This window comes from Echiichthys vipera, assembly GCF_963691815.1.
Source record: "Echiichthys vipera genome assembly, chromosome: 2".
Lineage (NCBI taxonomy): Eukaryota > Metazoa > Chordata > Actinopteri > Perciformes > Trachinidae > Echiichthys > Echiichthys vipera.
The window spans coordinates 28,400,217-28,421,400 of NC_139827.1; the positions used below are offsets into that span (position 1 = coordinate 28,400,217).

The 21,184-nt window shown below is 44.1% G+C and overlaps 1 protein-coding gene across 1 annotated transcript; it reads right to left on the reverse strand.

Annotated features, from left to right (window-relative positions):
• Window positions 1–9,801: 9,801 nt before the first annotated feature.
• On the reverse strand, window positions 9,802–20,930 carry LOC310956561 (uncharacterized protein). The gene is made up of 8 exons (XM_083926835.1): window positions 20,223–20,930; window positions 19,466–19,596; window positions 19,199–19,307; window positions 16,968–18,131; window positions 14,695–15,090; window positions 13,690–13,832; window positions 13,394–13,523; window positions 9,802–11,794 (listed from the first exon to the last, which is right to left on the reverse strand). The coding sequence occupies exons 1-8, from the start codon at window positions 20,485–20,487 to the stop codon at window positions 10,602–10,604; spliced, it is 3,531 nt and encodes a 1,176-aa protein (XP_083782961.1). The 5' UTR covers window positions 20,488–20,930; the 3' UTR covers window positions 9,802–10,601.
• Between the last annotated feature and the right edge of the window lie 254 nt (window positions 20,931–21,184).

The following is a 21,184-nucleotide window of genomic DNA, read 5'->3' on the forward strand; positions in this document are numbered from 1 at the left end:
ATAAGATGAGAGGCAGGTGCATGTCCCAATCCCGTTGATGCTCTGCAGTGAGGATGGCGAGTTGTTTTGCCAGGGTTCTGTTAAATCGTTCGACGAGCCCATCACTCTGCGGGTGTAAAGGAGTAGTTCGGGTCTTCTGCATGCCTAGCCGCTCACACATGGCAGAAAACACGCCTGACTCAAAGTTTCTTCCTTGGTCGCTATGAATGACCTCAGCAGCCCCAAACCTGGAAAACATGCCCTCAACCAGAGCATCTGCAACAGTCCCTGCCTCCTGATCTGGTATAGCATACGCCTCTGGCCATTTTGTGAAATAGTCCATGGCGGCTAGAACATAACGGTTGCCCCTGTCTGTGCGAGGAAATGGGCCCATTATGTCCACGGCCACCCTCTCCATCGGGGCCCCCACTGCGAGCTGCTGAAGCTGGGCGCGGGACTGATCCTGGGGACCTTTATGTGCTGTGCATAGGTCACAGCGGCGACAAAAGTCTTCAACGTCTCTCCTCAGCTGACCCCAGTAAAAACTTTGCCGGATGCGACGCAGGGTTTTTGAGACTCCAAAGTGTCCTGCCCCAGTAGTTCCATGAGAGGCTTTTAGCACCGTCTCTCTCAGTGCCGTTGGTACCACTACCTGCCACCTCCCTTCTCCTGTAGATGGCTTTTTCCAGGCTCTCTCGAGTACTCCATCCTTTACCCGGAGATCCTCGAACTTTGCAAACAGTCCTTTAGTGGCAGGCGAGCACCCAGCGACCTCATTCCACTGTGGCTTTTGTCCTGAACCCACCCACTGCAGCACTGGGTGCAGATCAGCATCCTGCTCCTGCAGCAGTCTCCATTCAGGTGGGTTAACAACCTGCATCTCTCTGCAGGCAGGCCCTTCTCCCTCATGCACGTGGCCTTGCTCCTCCACACGGAGCTCTTTCTCACGGACCTCCCTCTTTTCGCAGTATCGACAGCCGTTGAGAGCACAGGGGCGCCGGGACATGGCGTCAGCATTGGCATGGCGAGTTCCAGCCCTGTACTCCACTTTGAAGACATACGGCGCCAGTTCTTCCAGCCAGCGTGCAATCTGTCCTTCTGGCTCTTTGAAGGACATTAACCACTGGAGGGCAGAGTGGTCAGTTCGGACAGTGAAGGGCAGACCGCACAGATAGTACTTGAAGTGGCCTATTGCTCTCACAATAGCCAGAAGTTCTCTGCGTGTCACACAATAGCGCCGTTCAGCTTTGTTGAAGGTTTTACTGAAGTACGCCACCACTTTCTCCCCCTCCGCCCCCACCTGGCTCAATACCGCTCCCATCCCAACATCGCTGGCGTCCGTGTCCAGGACGAACGGCAGGTTGGGGTCCGGGGGAATGAGGATGGGAGACTCTGTCAAGGCTTTCTTCAAAGAGCTGAAGGCCTGCCCGCACTCAGGTGTCCAGGAAAAATCACTGTCCTTTCGCTGCAGGCGGAAGAGGGGCGCAGCTATGCATGAGAAGCCGCGCACAAACCGCCTGTAGTAGGATGCTAGTCCAATGAAGCTCTTCAGCTCTCGCAAGTTGGTGGGGACCGGCCAGTCTCTCACTGCCTGCACTTTTTCCTTTAATGTGCTAATGCCCTCTACTCCAACCTTGTGCCCCAGAAACTCCAGTTCCTTTCTCATGAAGCAGCACTTATCTGGGTGCAGTTTCAGACCAGCTGCCGATATCCTCTGTAGGACACGTCTCAGGGCCCCCAAGGCTGCATGGAAGGAGCCCCCATGGACCAGTATGTCATCCAAGTAGACCAGACATTCCTGTCGGGGGATGTCACTCAGCACCTTCTCCATCAGCCGTTCAAACGTGGCCGGGGCGTTGCATAGGCCGAAACTGAGGACTCGGAACTGCCACAATCCTCTGCCAGTACAGAAAGCGGTCTTTGGTCTGGCTGAGGGGCTGAGGGGCACCTGCCAATACCCACTGCGCAGGTCCAATGAGGAGAACCAGGATGAGCCGGTCACCAAGTCCAGAGACTCGTCGATGCGGGGTAGTGGGTACGAGTCTTTCTTGGTCACACTGTTTAGAGGCCTGTAGTCGACACAGAACCTCATCTTAGCACTCTTTTTCTTATTGACCATCACAACCCCCGAGGCCCATGGGCTGTCAGATGGCTCAATGATGCCAGCCTTCTGCATCTCGTCAATAGCGCTGTCAGCAGCTGCCTGGTGTGCCAGGGGAAGGCGGCGGGGGCGCGTCCTGATGGGCCGCGCATCGCCGGTGTCAATTTCGTGCTGCACCAGGTGTGTCAGGCCCACTTCCTCCTCCGTCAGGGCGAAAATGTCCTCAAAGTCCAGCATTACCCGCCACAGCTCATCCTGCTGTCTTGGATCCAAGTTACCACAGCTGCGTTTCCACACCTCTCGTACTGCTGCCAGTCTGTCGACTCCGCTCGCCGTGGGTTGCTGGTCGGGGGCAGGGGGCTGCACATCAACTGGGGTGCGGCGTGTGGGGGGAGAGGGTGTAGGGGGGTGAGCTTCGAGTGGGGGGTCTGGCCCATGACGTGCCTCTGCTGCTCGCGAGGTAGGTGGGTGTGGTCTTTGGGCCTGTGTGGGGTGCACCATTTCAACTGTGGGTCCCCGTGGAAAGGCCAGTGTGTTCCTCCCCAGGTCTAACACACAGCAGGCGGCCCGCAGGAAGTCCAGTCCTAATATGCAGGGGTCCTGCACTGCCGCAACCCACACCTTAAAGTTCACTGATAGCCCCCCAATTTGCACAGCCACCACCCCTCTTCCAAGCATAGGGGCTAACTCACCAGTCACTGTTCGCAACTTTACCACAGTAGGTTCCAACTGTATCCCTGCTGGGACCACGTCAGGTCTCATCAGCGTTGCTGTGGAGCCGGTGTCAACAAGGGCTATGCATGGAGCGCCTGCCAGGGTGATGGGAACATGGCAAAAGCCTCCCACGTGGGTCCAGCCCACCACTCTCGCAGATTCAGCGGTGGCGTCTGCTTCTGGGGGGAGTGGAGCCTCGCTCCCCCGTCTGTACAGCTGGGCTCCGTCCAGAGGAGGCGTGGCATGTTGGGACACAGGAGCAAGGGTCTGCGTCGTCCCTTTTACACAGACCCCGGGGCGTTTCCCTGGACACCAGCCTGCTTGGGGCACCGCACACTGATATGGCCAGGCTGGCCACAGGTCCAACACACAGGAGGGCCCGGGCGAGGACGGTTGTTGTTGTGCTGTGATTGCAGTGACACAGCACGGATGAGCTCAGTCAACTCATTCACCCATGCTGGCTTCTCTTGGCCCGGGCCCTCCTGCACCACAGTTCTCACAACAGGGCTGCCCCCGACGTGGTCGCTCTCCGAAGCCTCACCTACGACCTCCCTCTCCAAGGCCAGCTCCAGTGCCTCCTGCAGAGTGCGGGGGTGCGCTAGCTGTGTCTGAATGCGCAGTTCCCTAGGCTTTATGGCTCGGATGAACTGGTCCCTGGCCAGCTCGCATTGAACTTCAGTGGGCATGTGGGCGTATGCTCTCCTCACCATTGTCTCAATGTCATTAGCCAACCCACGAAGCGGCTCCCCGGCTTGCCTCTGTTTATTTGATAGCTCCGAGCGTAGGACACTGGGTTGGTTGCATTGTCCAAAACGCCGCTGCAGCGCACCAACTAAAGCCGCATAGTCATCTCTTTCAGCTGGGCTAAGCAGCAGCAAGCATGTCAAAGCTTCATCTGTAAGGCACAGGGCCAGCTGGAGTGCTTTACTGTCCTCTGACCAGCCTGCCGCCTTTGCTAAGAGTTCAAATTGGGCATGGAAGGCCTCCCAGTCCGCCTTACCGGAGTATTTCGGCGTCTTCACTTGGAAGTTACCGCCATCTTTGTTTACATTCGGCCCCGCGATGTCCCCAGCACACATTCTCCCGCCGGCGCTCTTTCCGGCGTTCGAGCCGAAGCCGGCATCGGCAGCTAGCCTCCTGGCGGTCTGTCTCAGGCGAGCAACATGCTCCGAAGAAGCACGGTCGAACTCCGCCTCACGTCCCGACCACACATCATAAGCATCATCCACCACCTCTTCCTTGATTCTCGGACGAGCGTCGGTCTTTTCCCGCCGCGCAGCCATACCGCAAGCTGACCACAGAGTTAGCTGTGACGGGGCTAGCCGCGGTGGATGGTAGCAAGTCAAACTCCGGCGGTTTTTTTACTTCTGACACCAATGTAACGTCCGACCGGACGAAAGATGAATGAGGAGGAGTTGGTCTCACCTTTCTTTATTATTAGAACGAACAGTTACTGTCGGCCGTAACTACGCCAAAACAAAAAGTAACAGCGTTGAGCTCGTCTCCAGCGCTCTCTCCATCACATCCAGTCATACACTCACTTCCTACCTCATTCCCGCCCCCTGCTCACTCATCCAACCACATACCTGTCTACCTAAAACACGTTCACTGACAATCGGAAATCACAGAACTTTAGAACACAACCATTATAAAGTCACATTACTGCAGGGTCGCTACATATTTATCATTCTACTTAAATATTTTGTTCATATATAATTGTGAAGGATACATTTTCCTGTCAGCTGACAAAGGAAATCATTTAAAAAAATTGTTGGTCAGATCATCAAGTGAACAAAGCTTTGATACAATGCTCTCTGAAAACAAATTTGCCTTGACTGACCAATTGCATTACCTTAAAGATGTCATCTTTAGTGATGAGTCGTTCGCATATGAGCCGGCTCAAAGAGCCAATTCTTTGTAGCAAGTGAGAAGAGCCGACTCCAGGGGAAGGCTGAATCTTCAGCCGCTCATGTTTTGCTGAGAGTCCATTCAAACAGGCAGAACTTTATTTTGATGGGCACACCATGCAGCCAACCACATGCAAGGACATATTAGGATCATACCATTTTGTGAAAGGGGGGGGGGGGGGGGGTAGACACTCCAATGACAGCAAGTGTAGTGGTATAGGCCAGATACACAGAGCTCCAGGTTGAGGCATCTTGTATTTCTGATTGCCAACCAGCACTAAAGACTTATCTAAAGTGTCACAATGTTAAAACTTAGGTTTTTATTTATTTGATTTGTTTGCTGTGGTTCCGTGTTCAGTTGTTCATTAAAAGGTTTGATTAAAATGTTAAACAATGGTAAATGTGTATTTTTTTCATAAAAATAAGGCTCACTAACAGACAAACTATTCATAATTGCTAAATTAGGCTACAATAGAAGGCTCTGAGTGATACTAAAAGAATAGCCATTTGGGAGTCGGAAAAGCCAACTCTTACAAAGGAGCGGAGCCAAAAGAGCCGAATTGTTGAAAAGAGCCAGACTTCCCATCACTTGTCATCGTACCTGGTAACAGCATCAACTCCACCCCCTCGGTGAAATATATGTCTCCATTAAAATGTTTCATGAAGCAGAAAATGAATTGAGGAGCTCACTGTGAGTATTGTCCAAATGTTTGTGAATACAGTTCTTTTCATCTCGGGAGAAACAAGGAAATAGTGCAGATTTCCTAGCTGCACTTTTTCTATAAATACTCTAGCTCAAGAACTTGAAACCCAACCCCCCCCCCCCCCTCGGATTTAGTTGACTTACAAAAAATGGGAATAAAAGTTTGAATGAAGAACACATCAAAGTTCAATTTATTCTGCCTGAGCTGCTTTTATGAAATATAAAGGTGTTATGAATAAGCCACACTAACCTTGCAACATTTGGCATAAATATTCCACAGTGCACTCTGTGTAGCCTGTTAAGCACTGAATTTAATATTGGAATGATTGGACACAGAAGAGAAAAGAAAGAAGTTTCTTTTAAAATAATTCAAGTAGGAAGAGACACTATTTTCTAAATCCAGCCATGCACTGCTAATACTATTGATTGATCAGTGAATTAAAAAACAATATGCAGGGAAGGGGGGAGGGAGGCAGTTCCATGTGATATCAGGAATTTGTAATAGGAATTATCCACAAACTGTAATTCTTTGTCTTCTTATTCAAAGTGGCATTATCCTTTGACACCTTCTGTCTGCGTCTTTTCTCATTTTGCTTTGTCTCCCCCAGCTCAGGGAGGCGTTAACGGCTTCTGTAATGAAAGGCAGTGGATAAAAACCACTAGACGGTGCTGAGCTGAACACGCTACAATTTTAAACATATTAAAAAACAGTGGGAGATCTGAGGGCAAAGCCCAAACAATCTTGATTGTGAAAGAATACACTGGAGGTTTAATAATATATTGGAGACTTAGACACTGCATTTAGAGATTATAGGGGAGGGGTTTGTGTGTGTGTGTGTGTGTGTGTGTGTGTGTGTGTGTGTGTGTGTGTGTGTGTATGTGTGTGTGTGTGTGTGTGTGTGTGTTTGTGTGTGTGTGTGTGTGTGTGTGTGTGTGTGTGTGTGTGTGTGTGTCAGTGTGTGTGTGTGTGCGTGTGTGCGTGTGTGTGTGTGCGTGCGTGCGTGTGTGTGTGGCAGGGGGCAAAAAGCAAGATCATATAGTTAGATCAAAATGTTTTTGTGTGCCAAGGAATTGTGTTTATACCATATGCAGAGGATATGGGTTGGGGTGAAAATACTGCACTGCCCTTGAGCACAGCACTGTCATCTGTTCCCTCTTCACTCATTTGATGGCTGTGATAAACGCTTATTTAGCAGACAAAGAAGCATTTTCTGATTTGACTTAACGATCGGCAGGCAACGCCATTTGTGCCTTTCAAAACCTTAATAAATCAGTTCTATAAAATGACAATGACTAAATGGTAATGCTATTTAGACACAAAATTACTTGGTTAGATTTATATATAAGTACTTTGTTGAGGTTAGGGAAACACTGTGATCACGCTATTAAAAACAGTGTCGATTGTAGGTCAGAAATGTTAATATCTTTTTTGTCAAAGTGCGATGTTTAGTTGACCCAACCTCCTCCATATGTGAACTTTTCTGCTCATGGATAAATTAATCTGTAGGCAACAAGGACAAGATTTTAGAAGCGTTCTGATTTCTGTTTTGTAATCCAAGTAGTATCGACCAATCATGTTTGAGCGGCCTTTGGTTGCATGCAGATAAACAGTCCTTGTGGAGAGCAAAAGAAGCAGAACACATAAGCCGAAATGCAATCTTGGAACCCTTTGGTCTGATGACGATTAAGCTTTTTACAAGCTTTTTTTCCAACTCATCTGCATTAATATGAAGATGTACTGAGACTCCTCTCAACTCCGACTGCATGCTCGCATCTAATTTTGCTAATCAGACCCCGGCACATGAAAGACAAAGCCAATCTCTTTTCTGGCTACACCAGAAAACCAAAAAGAATGTCTGTTGAGGCCATCTGTATAGCACAAAAGAGTCATGGTTGCTGCTGATGTTAACCTTAATTCACCACCACCATAGCTGTCCAGATCCATGGACATTTTCTGTACATTTTCTTTTGTAAACCAAATCCAACAGAAGAGCAGCATAGGGTCTACTCAAATTTGGCCCAGATGATCCATGCCATGCTAGTCTAGTTTGTTTGACTGTGCCTAGGCACGGTATGGGCCCCGCTTGCAGTCACATTACTTCAAAAGATCCGGGCCACGCCACGATTGCTTCCTGCTTGTACATCATCGCCCCTCTGAGTTTTTGTTTTGTCCAACTGCTTTTGAATATTTTCATCTGACCAAATCTGCAGTAAACTCTCCACCTCCGCATCAGACTACCACGAACCCTTCGACGACATCTTATTAGATGTCCATCAAGGGGAACAATCGCACATAAAAAGTCTCAGGACCGCCATCAAGGCTCGTGCTTGTACATCGTGCCAGTCAAACAAACTACACTTTATCTGTAAATTGTGCTTGGGCACGGTACGAAGTGTGAGTAGGCCATTAGTTTGAAGTAGCTTTTAGACACTGGCCAACCCTCTACACAGAAGAGCAGTCTCTTACTCCTCATAAGACTGCAGCCATAGTGTGGTTTACAATTCACTGAAGGACCAGAAAGAGTAAGTCTTTAAGGATAATAGGAAATGTGACCAAATGAAGATGCTACAGAGAAAAGGAGGAATGGGAAATGAAAGCATATTGAGGGGTGTTACTTTGTTTTTAAGATATCATCTTCAGAAGAATTGCTTCCACCACAGTGGTCCCATTAGAGTGTAAACTAAGGATTCAGATAAACTTACTAGCTCATGTTTAGCTCATCAGTTTAAAACACAGGCACAAGGTGTATGTTGGCTAACATACAGGAATGTGTTTATATATACTGTGCACTCACACATTTACCAACAAGCTGCTTTCACAGCCACCTCACGCAGCCTATCTATCTATTCAGCTAACTAGGTATTTATCTATTGCTCTTCATAGATAACTTCTCTTGTTAGTGGGTTCAAACACCAAAAAGAAGAGATATCATCTGGAACAGGACTGCTTTAGTCTACATTTTCTCTCTCTCTCTCTCTCTCTCTCTCACTCACTCAGTCAGAGAGAGAGAGAAAGAGAAAGAGATTAGAGAGTTAGCTTTTTCGTCACCTTGAAAATAAGATTAAAATGTTATCAGTTGTACCACCTGCACAGTGCAGCTCCGACTCTAACTAAAGATACAACACATCAAGCTTAATCCAGAGATATGTAATGCACACAGACATACACAGGCTCAGGCACAAAAATCGACTAAAACAATGTCTACAGACACTTGTACCCATGAATTGTTAGTACTATACCCTCTATTGCAATTATACATTAGCAGCCAGAAAAGAGGACTACTATCGTCTGACAATCTCTGCTATGGTCCTGATATTTGCATAAAGTTAGGTGAAAGGCTGACACCAAGTGGACAATTAAGGTGCTACTGTATTATTGTGAAACTTGACAGAGGTATTTTTGGAGGTGCCAACAGAAATGTATTTAGTCAACAATTATTTTCAGTAGTCAGAATATCAACTATGTCATCACATCATCTAAGAAACAAATCATACTCAATTTGTGAGAAAAACACACAGACCTTAATTTTGAGGTATATTCTGTGGCTTGTGGTGAATCATAGAGTCACGCAATCTGGGCACATATTATGTGAAGAATAATTTATCAAACTACTTAGCGATAAGTAGTAGTAGTAGTAAGAGAAATGTTTACAGTTGCAGATTAATCGCATTGCATACGCTCAGAGCAGCAGTCGCCAAGCAGTGGTAATTGAGGGACAATCAATTATAGAAAATATGATTCAGGAAAACAAGGGACAGTCACTCAGTGACCAGGATTACTCAACATTATTTTTTTAAATAAAATAGTTACTTTGATTTTTATGTAATCCTTAATATCACCAGCAATAAAGATGTGAAATTAACAATATAACTTATTTATAACATATAAAAACATGGATAGGAATATGACAAAAGGATAATCACACCAAATACAAACAATACTAAATGAAGTGACATCCTATGAAACGCTAAAATTAAATGCAGTAAGGCTAAAACTACACTATATTCTCTTCCACTAATGTATTATTAATCATAAGGCACGATGTCTGTGTGCTCATCTGTTTCCGTCCTGCAGCCATCTGTGATAGACCCTAAATCAACTAGTTTAAAAACCTCTGGAACTCTATTAAAATTCATGTAATTTTTACATTTAGAGTTTGTGAGTTTGAGTAAGGGTGAAGAACTTTTTATCTTTCAGTCCTAAATTTCTCTTTTTCAGCAGGTTGATAAATACGGGCGCTTGAACCACGGTCTGACACACAGTAATTGCGTACATGCTCACAGGCATGGTGCAAATGATACAATGGAAGAATTTGTTTGATTTGTATTCACAGAATAAATATTTATTGACCAAGTGACAATTGACCTATCTCTGTGCATGACTCACAACACACTGCTTTCCGTCCTTTAATACCACTACAACAAGTTACTAGATTAACCTTTCTGGAATGCAAAGAAGGACTTGGGACAATCACTTCAAGAGACGAGTACACAAGGAACATTTTTGCAATCTCAAACACTGCAAAGGAAACACTGTAGCATCTTAATCATTTGGCTATGTTCACATCACAAGCAAATGTGGCCCAAATTCGATTTTTTTAATTTTTAATTTTTTGCTCTTGTGACGGTTTTGTTTGTTTTTACAGAGTAGCATGGGCACGGATTTAAAAAATTCTCAAATCAGAACACTTTCATGTATGGTCCTAACTCCAATACATATCTGATCACTGGCAATGTGACCGCTGGGAGAACGGTCATGTTTTACCATATCCTACTTCACTGTGCAGGCACAGATCCCTTTACATACAGTGAAAAAAAAACTGGAGGACGGTAGTCGGTTTTGGAAAAACTGTTCCTCCATGAAGTCTCCTGCACCAACACCTCTCTCTCTACACAGAACTACCAGCAATAGCTGTTAATAGAGATTAGTATTTCATGCCAAGACTTGCACCGCTATGTCATTATTTCTTTTCCAAATTGCCTGATGTGATGTTAACTCGAACGCGCATGTGTGTGACGTTATTTTGCATGTGAGGTGTCAGGGCAGGGTCACTTCAAACATGAATGTTAACGGTCTAGGCAGACAGAACTGCCTGTGGAAAAAAAAAAAGAGAATTGAGCATTAAGCAATGTATTGTGAACTTAGCCTAAAAGAAACACACACCAAACTTTTCTTTTTATCACTGGCTGTCCATCATCAGACATCCAGATGAATCCTCTGGTGACGTTTCAGGTTACATTTCTGGGTAAAGCGTTTGCCACAAGCTAAGCAGCAGTACGGTCTCTCTCCAGTGTGGACCCGTCGGTGAGCCTTGAGGTTGCTCAGCTTGGTGAAGCTGCGGCCACAGAGGGAGCAGCAGAAAGGCCGCTCCCCTGTGTGAGTCTGCAAGTGGGCCTTCAGGTTGCTGGGGTGCGGAAAGCACTTCCCACACTGGCTGCAGCGCAGGAGGTGCCTGGGGCTAGGATGAGGTGGAGTGTCTGGATGTGGTAAGGGGTTGGTGTGATGAGAGTTTGTAGATTGATGTGTTTTGATGCTGACCCATGGGGCACCAGTTCGGTGTTTGTCTCCCAGGTGAACTCGGTGGACAGAGAGTGGAGGAAGAAGGGGAGGAGGAGCTGCTTTAGATGTGGAGGGAGATCTATTGACAGGATTTAAGTCCACAGCATGAGAGTGAGGTATAGACAGTGCTGTGGTGGGACTATCAGAGTGTGTGTGATGGGGCTTTTTCATCGGTCTGTGGAGGTGCTGTATAGCAGCTTGCAATCTGAGACCTGTGCCCACTTCGGAATGCAACTTCATCACCTCCTGCACAGCGGCTTTGTGGCAAATGCGATGCTGCTTGAGGGCTTCTGGACTCAATCTGTGCTCTTTTACTGAACATGAGAAAGCTGCCATCCCAGACTTTGTCCTTCTCTTTTCTTTAGGCTCGCTTTCCACACACACATCAGAATCGACGGCATCCTCCAGCTTGACAGTCACACCAAACGCATCACTGTTTTGCAGTCTCGCCTTTGGGGATGCTGCGGATGAAATCGGATCTCTTCCAGGGGTAACCAGATCACCAACATCTGCTGTGACAGAGTTGGAGAGCTTGTGTTCTGTTTGCTTTAAAGGACCTTTGGCTGGATCAAGGTCCTTTTCTGTTGCAAGTCCGTGATTCTGCAGCAATCCAGCTGTTGTGACAGTCAGGTGAGCCCAACCACTGTCTGCCTCTAAAGATGGATCTGTGGCCATGTATGTTTCCTCCTGGTGATCAGGAAAGACATATGCAGCAGATATCTGTGGGTCTAGCTTAATAACATCCTTCAATAATTCCTCACTATCTTGAGTCTGCTTTGGCCGCACCTCAGTCATCTCAGCAGCACTGTGAGATTCAGGTCCGGCTTCACCTGGAAAAAAATAGAAACAGGTTATATTATTGACCTCAAGTGCCTTTTTTCAATTAGTTAGATTAACTAATAGATAATTAGACAGTTACGAAAAAAAGCCAGTTGGTTGCTGCAAAAGCTAACACAGTCAGCTCAGGTCCTAAAAAATTTCTTAACCTCTTCCAATCCTTCCCTCTTTTCCATAGACACATTTTTTATCTTTTTTAGGGGGAACAGGGGATACATGTACACATCATCTCAAAACTGGGAGCCTGAATAAATTGAGATGCAGCTCAACACTGTGTTGAAAGTTTAGAGTGTACAGCTTCTGGGCTTAGAGAATTCGCATGTGCGGTATATGATGGCCATACCCATGCTCAATAATGTCTCCTATGCTGTTAGAACCATTTTCATGAGGCAGTGATTATCATAGAGGTCACAACAGCTAATTTTATACAGTGAGTTCTCAAAAAAAAATGTCTCACTACAATGAAATGGCTACAATATGGACTAACATTATCACACATAAATACATGTGCATATTCCAAGACTGTTTCTCCTATTTTCATTCAGTGGAAACACGTCACCTTCAATCATTTTAAAAAGTCTATGGTTGTTACCAATGGATTTCTTAGATCGTCCAGTTTCATATGACACATCTTCACATGAGCTTGGGCCCACTACAGCCTGTTAAAGACAACTAGACAACTGAAGACCCTGTTGTCCACAAGGAGTGGAAGAGGTTAAAGACAGCCCGTGCAAGTGGATTGATTAACTCATTCTATTTATCTAAGAAAGTCCATACATTTACACAATGGTGCTCTTAGTAAAGGTAATTAGGGGATTAACAGTATGTGTTTTTGTCCTGAGCCATTTGGTACAGAGCGTTCAGTTTGGTATGAGACTTCCTCGTCCCTGTACGCCCTATGTTCCCTGCTGTGAGGAAACCAGGAAAATAATAATTTAAAGTAAATATGATGATTTGTTTATGTAATCATTACTTGAAGCAAATCCACAACAACAAAGGCTCTTTATCAAATGGAAGCTCACCAAGCCACATTCTCAATTATTTCATTAATAATAATATTAAACTGAGCCACAGTTTCCTTTACACACTGGAAAGTCCCATAATCATTTATTTTTATAGTAGTACTGTAACAGTCATAGTAGTAGTCATATAAAAGATATTGTGTTTGATATTTCTTAACAATAACGATGGCGGCTGGTGGAACAGTGGTTGGAGCAGTTGCCCCATGTGAAGAGGCTGAAGGTCCTTGAGGAAGCAACCGGGGTTCGACTCCGATCTGCGGCCCTTTGCTGCATGTCTCCCCCCTCTCTCTCTCACCCCATTTCCTGTCTGTCCTACTGAATAAAGGCTTGAAAACTGCCACGAAATAATCTTTTAAAAAAATGCTCGAATTCAACATGCAAAGAATACAATGGACGTTATGTGAAATGCCAAAAACTGCAGTTCATGGCCACTTCAAACAGAGCAGATCCCCATATAGCCCCTCTAATGCCCAACATGAAACAAACATGTTTGCAGCCTGGTACAAAAAAAACAGTTTTGGTCTCTCAAAGAAAACGATGGACATAGCTAACACACAGGGCACTCCTCACCATCAAGATGACCACCCCAATGCACAGAAGAACAAGACGGCTTATTCACTTCTTCTTCCTTCACATCCACCGCTGGCAACATATCTTCTTCTTCTTCTTCTTCTTCTTCTTCTTCTTCTTCTTCTGTTGTCTGGACAATAGAGAACACATCAGAGAATATGGATTAATTTTGATTTGTTAGTTGGGATGTTCTGTGCAGAATTGCCCTGTCAGAAGCTATGCATAAAGCCTCTCATAACAATACTGACCTAGTATCAATTTGAGTCATTCTGCTCTATAATAGTACTGTGATTCACCTGTAATTTCATCTCAGGGCTGAGAGTGGATGTAGGATTCTCTGCTGCCTGTGGTGATTCTGGTATGACGTCTTGTGTGCAACTTATCGTCCACCTTTCCACACTGTCAATCTCTTCTTTCACACCACATCCCCCCAAAATGTCTGAAAAAAAATGAGTAATGAAGTAGTATAACCAGGGCATGAAATTGGCACCCACCCACACAACACTGAGCAAGTGTTGCCTATTGTTGCTAAGCGGCGTTTTCTTGGACTTTCGAAATAAAAAATGAGAAAAAGAAGAAAAAATAAAAAATAGAGGATGAGGAGGCAATTTAAATCTTTTTTTTTTTTAAAAAACGTTGTAATACAAAGTGGAAAGTGTAAAGGGATGGCAAGGTTTGCGACTGGCTTGTGTACGATGCCACAACAGAGGAGATGCACTGTGGGGATTGCCGTGTGTTTGGAGAGTGGAGGAAGCAGAGGGGAGAGTCTGCTCCTCCTCCTCTTTTGAGCCCTCAGACTATGCTCTGTGCTCTGTGAAAGGGTTTTTCAATCATTATCTGACATTGACATTACAGTGTAATGTAGCTTGGTTTCTGTTAATTATGATTGTTATTGTTGTTTATCTAAATGTTAAGTCAAAATAATCAAAATATGTCTTATCTTGAAAAGCAACATAAACGTATGTCATTTGTTATAAATTTAATGTTTATTGTTAATCTAAAATTAAAAAAGAAAATGTCGAACCTGGATATCTAATGTCACTACAGTGACAAAGAAACAGTGACTAGTGAGATGATTGGCTGTTTTTATTTGTCATTGTTATCCTAAACGCCTGCCACATCAGGTTAGAACCACTCTTATGCATTTTCTGAGTCGTTCGCCTTTATTTAAGGCACAAATACAATTTTGACTGGTAAAAAAACAATGTGGCTGGTGGCCAGAAAAGGTAACTTCAGGCCCGGAGTATAACATAACACAAAAAGTTTTTTACCTATATAAAAATGTATTTTCTTGTTCTTACCATCCTGCTGTTCTTCGGGCCTTTCTTCTGCAGTGTCACTGGACAGTTCAACATCATCCATGGCACAGTCGACACACCTCCCAGTTTTCCCTCCTTGGTCACTTAATTTCCTCTCGGCCCATTGCAGCTGCATCCTCAGGGACTCCACCTCCTGGCTCCTGCGCTGCACCTCCTCCAGGAAGCCGTCCTCGACCAACCTGGTAACTTCATACATGGCTGTCTTTACCACGGTCTCCATCACATCCGAAAGCTGGGTCTGGAAAGTTACAATAAGGGTGTCCAGGTCCGACATGGTGGACTGTGTGTAAGGACGGAATTCCGTGTGTTTGTGTAAAAATATTTCTGATTTGAGACTTATTTTCTTGGGAAATGCTACCATAGGTTGTTGAAATCGTACAACATTATATCAGAGCAGTCGTTATCTATGCATCCACTTGTTGTTGTGGGTATTAGCTAAGGCGCAATAAAAACATATCCATTAAAATTAAATTAAAATTAACGTCGAGGGGCTGGACTAACAATGTCCAACGAGCTATTTACTGACACGATTCGCCCTCATGTCATCAATTTGTCGCCAAACTTAACCAGCTAACGTTAATGTGGCTCCTTAGTTTAGCTTAACGGTACCTTCCGTATGCTATCTGACGTTAACGGCGTCAAACCGTCAACAAACCGCACGCAACTACGATTGATACAAACCATAGTCGAGCCTAGCGGGTTCCTCTATTTACACTTGTGTTTATGGACGACATGGCGAACGACTGTTTAGCTAAGCAAATTCATGTGTACTAATCTTTAACCGAGCTAGCATTCAACAATCGCTTATGGTCCTTGTTTTTGCTCGTGACGTCACACACAACGTAGTACGGTGGCCTTAAAGTCTGTGAATAACGAGTTTTTATAAAAGTGAAACCCATGGGCTGCGCCAAGCAGTGTATTCTAACATATATATCTATCTTTTGTTATGATTTGGCACTGTAAATAAAATTGAATTGAAAGAAAAAAAGCTAGTTCAAATTTACTCACATTTAAGATATATCATGCCTATAGTTGATTTGGGGATCAAATAATATTATCCAGGTTTTTTTTACTCCAATGTGCAATGTTTTTAAAGCGCGAGGTAACAATAGGTCAATGCAGGAATCTAGTCAAACCCCTGATTTATTAGCTGTGACAGTTTTTAACCTATTTTAATTGACTTATTGTATTATATGTATTTTTTTATATTATAATGTAGTTATCAGATTCGGTATTGTACATTTTAAATTGTTTCTTTTATTTTTTATTGATACACTCAGCTACATATTTTGTAGAAACTGAACACCCGGACAAAATTCAAACAGCCACGGGAAGAATATGCAAATGCATGCACACAGATAGACCCCAGCTATAGAGGTCCAAGCCCAGAACCCTCTTTGTGAGGCAACAAACATATCACATAAGTTGCTCCGATTGATTTTAAACATTCTTGACCAATTTTGTGTTTGCTGATCTATCAATAATTACATTTTACTTTAACTTTTATCTTATTTTAATTTCAGTTTCTTTACACAGAAATGTTCCACTTACTTACTCGATCTCCCTCTTTTCCACTTTCAGCAAAAAGGGTTTGACATCTAATCAATAATTTTTCTGAGGGCTGGTTAGATATAACGATATCTCTCTGACACCCTGAAGACCCACCTGACTTCTGTCCAAACTGCAGTCTCTCCTCTCGACCACCTCCCATCCTCATTCTAGCAAAAGGGAGACTTTCTGATCAACCTCGCACTGAAAAAGAGAAACCACTGGAAAGTCATCTAAAGCACTGATTTATCTAAGAACCCAACAAAGATATCCCTATCTTCCCAACTCTCAATCATTCTACCCTGATGTGTCTTTACTGTCACACTCATCTGCAACAAATCAACAATAGACATTGTTTTTAGTTTTTATTTTGAAACTGTTATGTAATCACAAGCATAATGTTACTCAGACCTTTTTCCATTTTACTTTCAGTCATTCTCAGTCTTTCAGTCATGTTTGTAATAACATATGCAGCAATAAATGGGTACTAATAAGTGTTTTATCAAACACAAACATTTGAATTTTATTCTTGTGTTTTTCACAACGACAAGTGTTTTTATTCTAATAAAAACAAATGACTAGAAATTGAAGAGAAGAAAAAACAAAGATCCAGGACTCATAAATAAGTACATACATTTTTAAATCTCCTTATACAATAAACATATTTTCTGATGCTCTCTCCCCCAAAACATCCCCATTTTATAGATCTGTCATGTGTTTCCGTTGATGTGATTTCAGATGATCCAGGCGTTTGAAGCTCAGGCCACAGACAGTGCAGCAGTATGGTCGTTCCCCTGTGTGGGTACGCTGGTGAACCTTCAATATGTCTGCCCGTGTGAAGCTCTTATCACACATAGTGCACTGATGAGGTTTTTCCTGTGTGTGAATTCTCCGGTGCAACTTCAGATTCCAGAGACGGCTGAATTTGTTCCCACATACCGTGCAGCAGTAAGGTTTGTCACCTGTTTGGCCACACTTGTGTGTCTTTAGGTCAGAAAAAGAAGGGAAACCTTTCCTGCAATGGCTGCAGAGGTGGAGCCCCTGCTCTGAGTGAATCCTCTGGTGGACTCTGAGGTTACAGGCTTGCGTGAAGGTCTTCCCGCACTGATTGCAGGAGTACGGTGGCACTTGTCCGGTGCCTTTGTGTGTCTGCTTGTGGGCCTTTAGTGAGGCTGAATCAGGGAAGGACATGGGGCACAGGTTACAGGTGTGTTTCCTCCCTCCTCTCCCTCCGGCCTGATGTTGCAACCTCTCTCCCGGGTTTAAGGTATGACTGTATGCATCGGAGGACCCATACATATCCTCTGTGCTGTTAAAAGACGAGTCAATGCGAATACCATGGCCCCTGAAGTTCAACCTGCTGCCTGTTTCACCAGACACATGTTGAGGGTACAAGATACTAGGATCCTGTAGATATCCCTCTTCATTGATCAATAAACAGCTGAGCTCTCCACCTACATTAAGGTTAGTCCTTGAGGGAGAGCCTGCAGGTGAACTGACCGTGCCCCTTCTATTCCGTGCGGCACCGGTTTGGTAGACCTGATGCTCGTCTCCTTCTGGTGCTTCCACAGCCCCCTCATAATGCCCCATGTAACTCAGATCCTCACCCGGGTTGGATGGCGATCCTTGTAACCCATCCAAGGTACGTATGTCTATCATATTGGAGTCTCCATAGCCAGTCTTGTCTAAGCCACCCAAATCTTCCAGACCATACCTGCTCTGGAAAAGTTGTTCAGATGGGTCACCCGAGTGTCCATCTTGGTCCGATTCAGGCCTCTCGTTATAGCCAGCTTCCCAGTTCACATGGCACTTTGGGATATTCTGGTCACTGAAACGTTTACTGGGGCCCGGGAGACCTGATGCCTCTGTTTCTGACCAATGAGAGGAGGATACAATTTGTTATCTGTCACAGTTATGGAAATATTGGTACATGGACTACAATGACAATAACCATATGAACACTAAAAATAATTACTTTGAAGCCAATGTTGAGAAAGTAAATCATCTCGTGTATATATTTTACAGGAGGTTTGAGCTTTGCCGTGATGCTTACAGACCAGGCCACAGCACATTCATGCCAACAACTATGTTAAAATAAAATAAAATACACAATTGAAATGTATTCATATTATTCACTCTCAAAATAAAAAGGCAACAGATGATTTTAAAACTGCCTTATTAGAGCAATCTTGTTATAACATTATTATACATTATTTTCATGAAAAAAGTGTTTCAAAAACAACCCCATTTTTTGATAATTTTAAGTGATGTGCACAATGTGCTGTCATGCAGATTAGAAGTATGTTTTAAATGTCTAGTTGACAATCAGATTGCCTGGTCGGATCTACTTGTATCATTTTCTTACAAACCATTACTGTAGAAATTACTATATACTTACATGTGAGTGAGAATGAACATGATATTAATATGCTTAAAGGCTCAGTAAAATACAAAATTTTAAGTTTGTTCTTGTATTTTTACTGCCTACTAGAACATGTTTACACGCTTTAATGTTCAAGTCTCGTACCGTCTTTCTGAATATACCTGTATTTACCCTCTGTCTGAAACACTCTGTTTTAGCGCCTCTTTAAGACTCCCTCCTGAAAAAGCCCAGTCTGCTCCTATAGGTCAGCATTTTTGTTTCTTTCATAATCTGCACTCTCAGCGTCATTGCAGTCGGGGAATGGCTGTAACAGCACTTTTCAATATAGTGGTGACACTAAACTGGACAGATGTCCTGACGGCTCGTTCAAAGTCACAATTTCTGAACATGGGCTGTGTGCATTTCTCTGCAGAGTGAGTGTCTTGACTATTTCATAGTATTTACATAGCACCTCCACCTGCTTTATAATTAAAAAAAGTCATGGTATCTCACTTTTTACTATATGGGACCTTTAACACAACTTTTCTGAATGTATGCATGTATGAAGAGACTGACCACCCAAATTGACTCCCCATCTCTCTTGGGACTCATTCATTTCTGGCGTGATCCGAAGGGCTTCCTCCTTCAGCAGTCTATCCAGCTTTTCACCCTGTACACATGGAGACTGGCAGACAAGCAGAAAGAAAACATTAAAACAGGAGGTTTAACTCTACAGAATTGCCATTAACTGTGCTTGTGAACACATTTGAAACACATACTGGTATTTGAAACATATATAGCTGATGTATTGAAGGTAAAATAGTGAAACAAACTGCTCTCTACCTGTGGTGCCTCCACAGCACAGTGTGCCTCTGGTCTTTCCTCTTCCACTTCATGACTAGGTGTCTCTCCATCAGTGCCTTGGGAGCTATGTAGCTCTTCTTGCAACACAATCTCCTGTTTAAAACCTTTCTCTGTAGCAGTACAAAGGGATTTCAAATAAATAAAATTGAAGAGCACAGATATATTAATGAAGAATTTAGGAGAGCTCAGATGGGTCAAACTGTTATGGGTCATACTACAACCGTGTAACTTCACTACACCACCAGCGACCCTTTCACATTACACATAGCCTAGTTAAGGGGTGTCCAACCCTGCTCCTGGAGAGCTTCTGTCCTGCATGTTTTAGGTCTCTCCCTGCTCCAACACATCTGACTCTAATGATGTGCTCTATCAAGCAGCTGAAGCTTGTCACAGGTTCGATAACCATTAGACTCAGGTGTGTTGGAGCAGGGAGAAACCTAAAACATGCAGGGCAGTAGCTCTCCAGGAGCAGGATTGGACACCTCTGGCCTAGTTATTGATCTTCTAGATATATATATATATATATTTTTTTTTTTTGACTGAAATTGCTTTGAGGGCTTCTAGATATATGTTTTCTTTCAGATATAAAGATGAGTTTCTAGGACTCCATCACCTTCATGTTTTAACTCAAAGAGCTCAGCAATGTTAGGTAATGAAAATAAGTCACCGACTTGACATTGGTATTGGGGATTAATAGTACCTGAATGTAGCATAGTAACACCAGACACGGACTCACCTGTCGCTCTGGGATTTTCTTCACTGGACGCTCCGACTCTTCCGCAGTCAAGACATGTCCCCCTCCTGTCTCCCTCTCTTTCTTTACGTCGACCCTCGGACCACTTGAGTCGCCTCTTCAAGGACTCGACCTGGTCCCTGCATCGTGTTACCTCTTCCAAAAAACTGTCCTCCACCAGACGGGTGATCTCATACATGGCAGCTTTGAAGACCGTTTCCATGACACCAGAAAGTTGGGACTGAAACGTTTCTATGGTTTCGGTCATTATGCCAATGATGTGAACACTCCTTTACTTTCAGTTAACTCAGGAGCTGACAACTTTCAACTGGCACTTCAAAGACTCTACTGAAGTGGCAGCTAACGTTGCTCCCTTAATCTGAATGTGTCGGTGCCTTTAAACCGTGTTTCAGTCTTGGTAACGTTAAACAGGTTGTATACGTATGTTGGTCGGTCCACATTTACCGTCTGGTTACTTCCACCACGCCAAAATAACTGTAGAAGATCCGTAGCGTATCAACGTTAGCTGATTCGCGTTAGCTTGTTACGCTATTTGTGATTCAGAGTCCACATTACAGATTCCGAGCAAGGACACGTAAAATAACCATATTAAACATGCATATAGTTTAATGCAAGGTTGGTTTTGAAGCAAAGGTAACAGAATATCTAGGCTGAAGTCTAACGCAACACATTAACGTTGAGCGTTCGCATTTCCTTTTGATTCCGTAAACAACCTCACTTCCGAGATTTAAAGTACGGGTCGGGAGTTGGGACAATCTTAATCGTTTCCGACGCTTCCTGTTCAAGAATGGTAAACAAGGCGTCAATGGTAAATCATTTTTCACACATGGACCAATTCGTTGTTTCCCTTCCCAACTAACTCAGTTATTTACAAAACACAAAGTTAGCTCTGAAGCGGGTCACTGGCTCGTTGTGTAACTACCTCCTTCCGTCGGACAGTAACG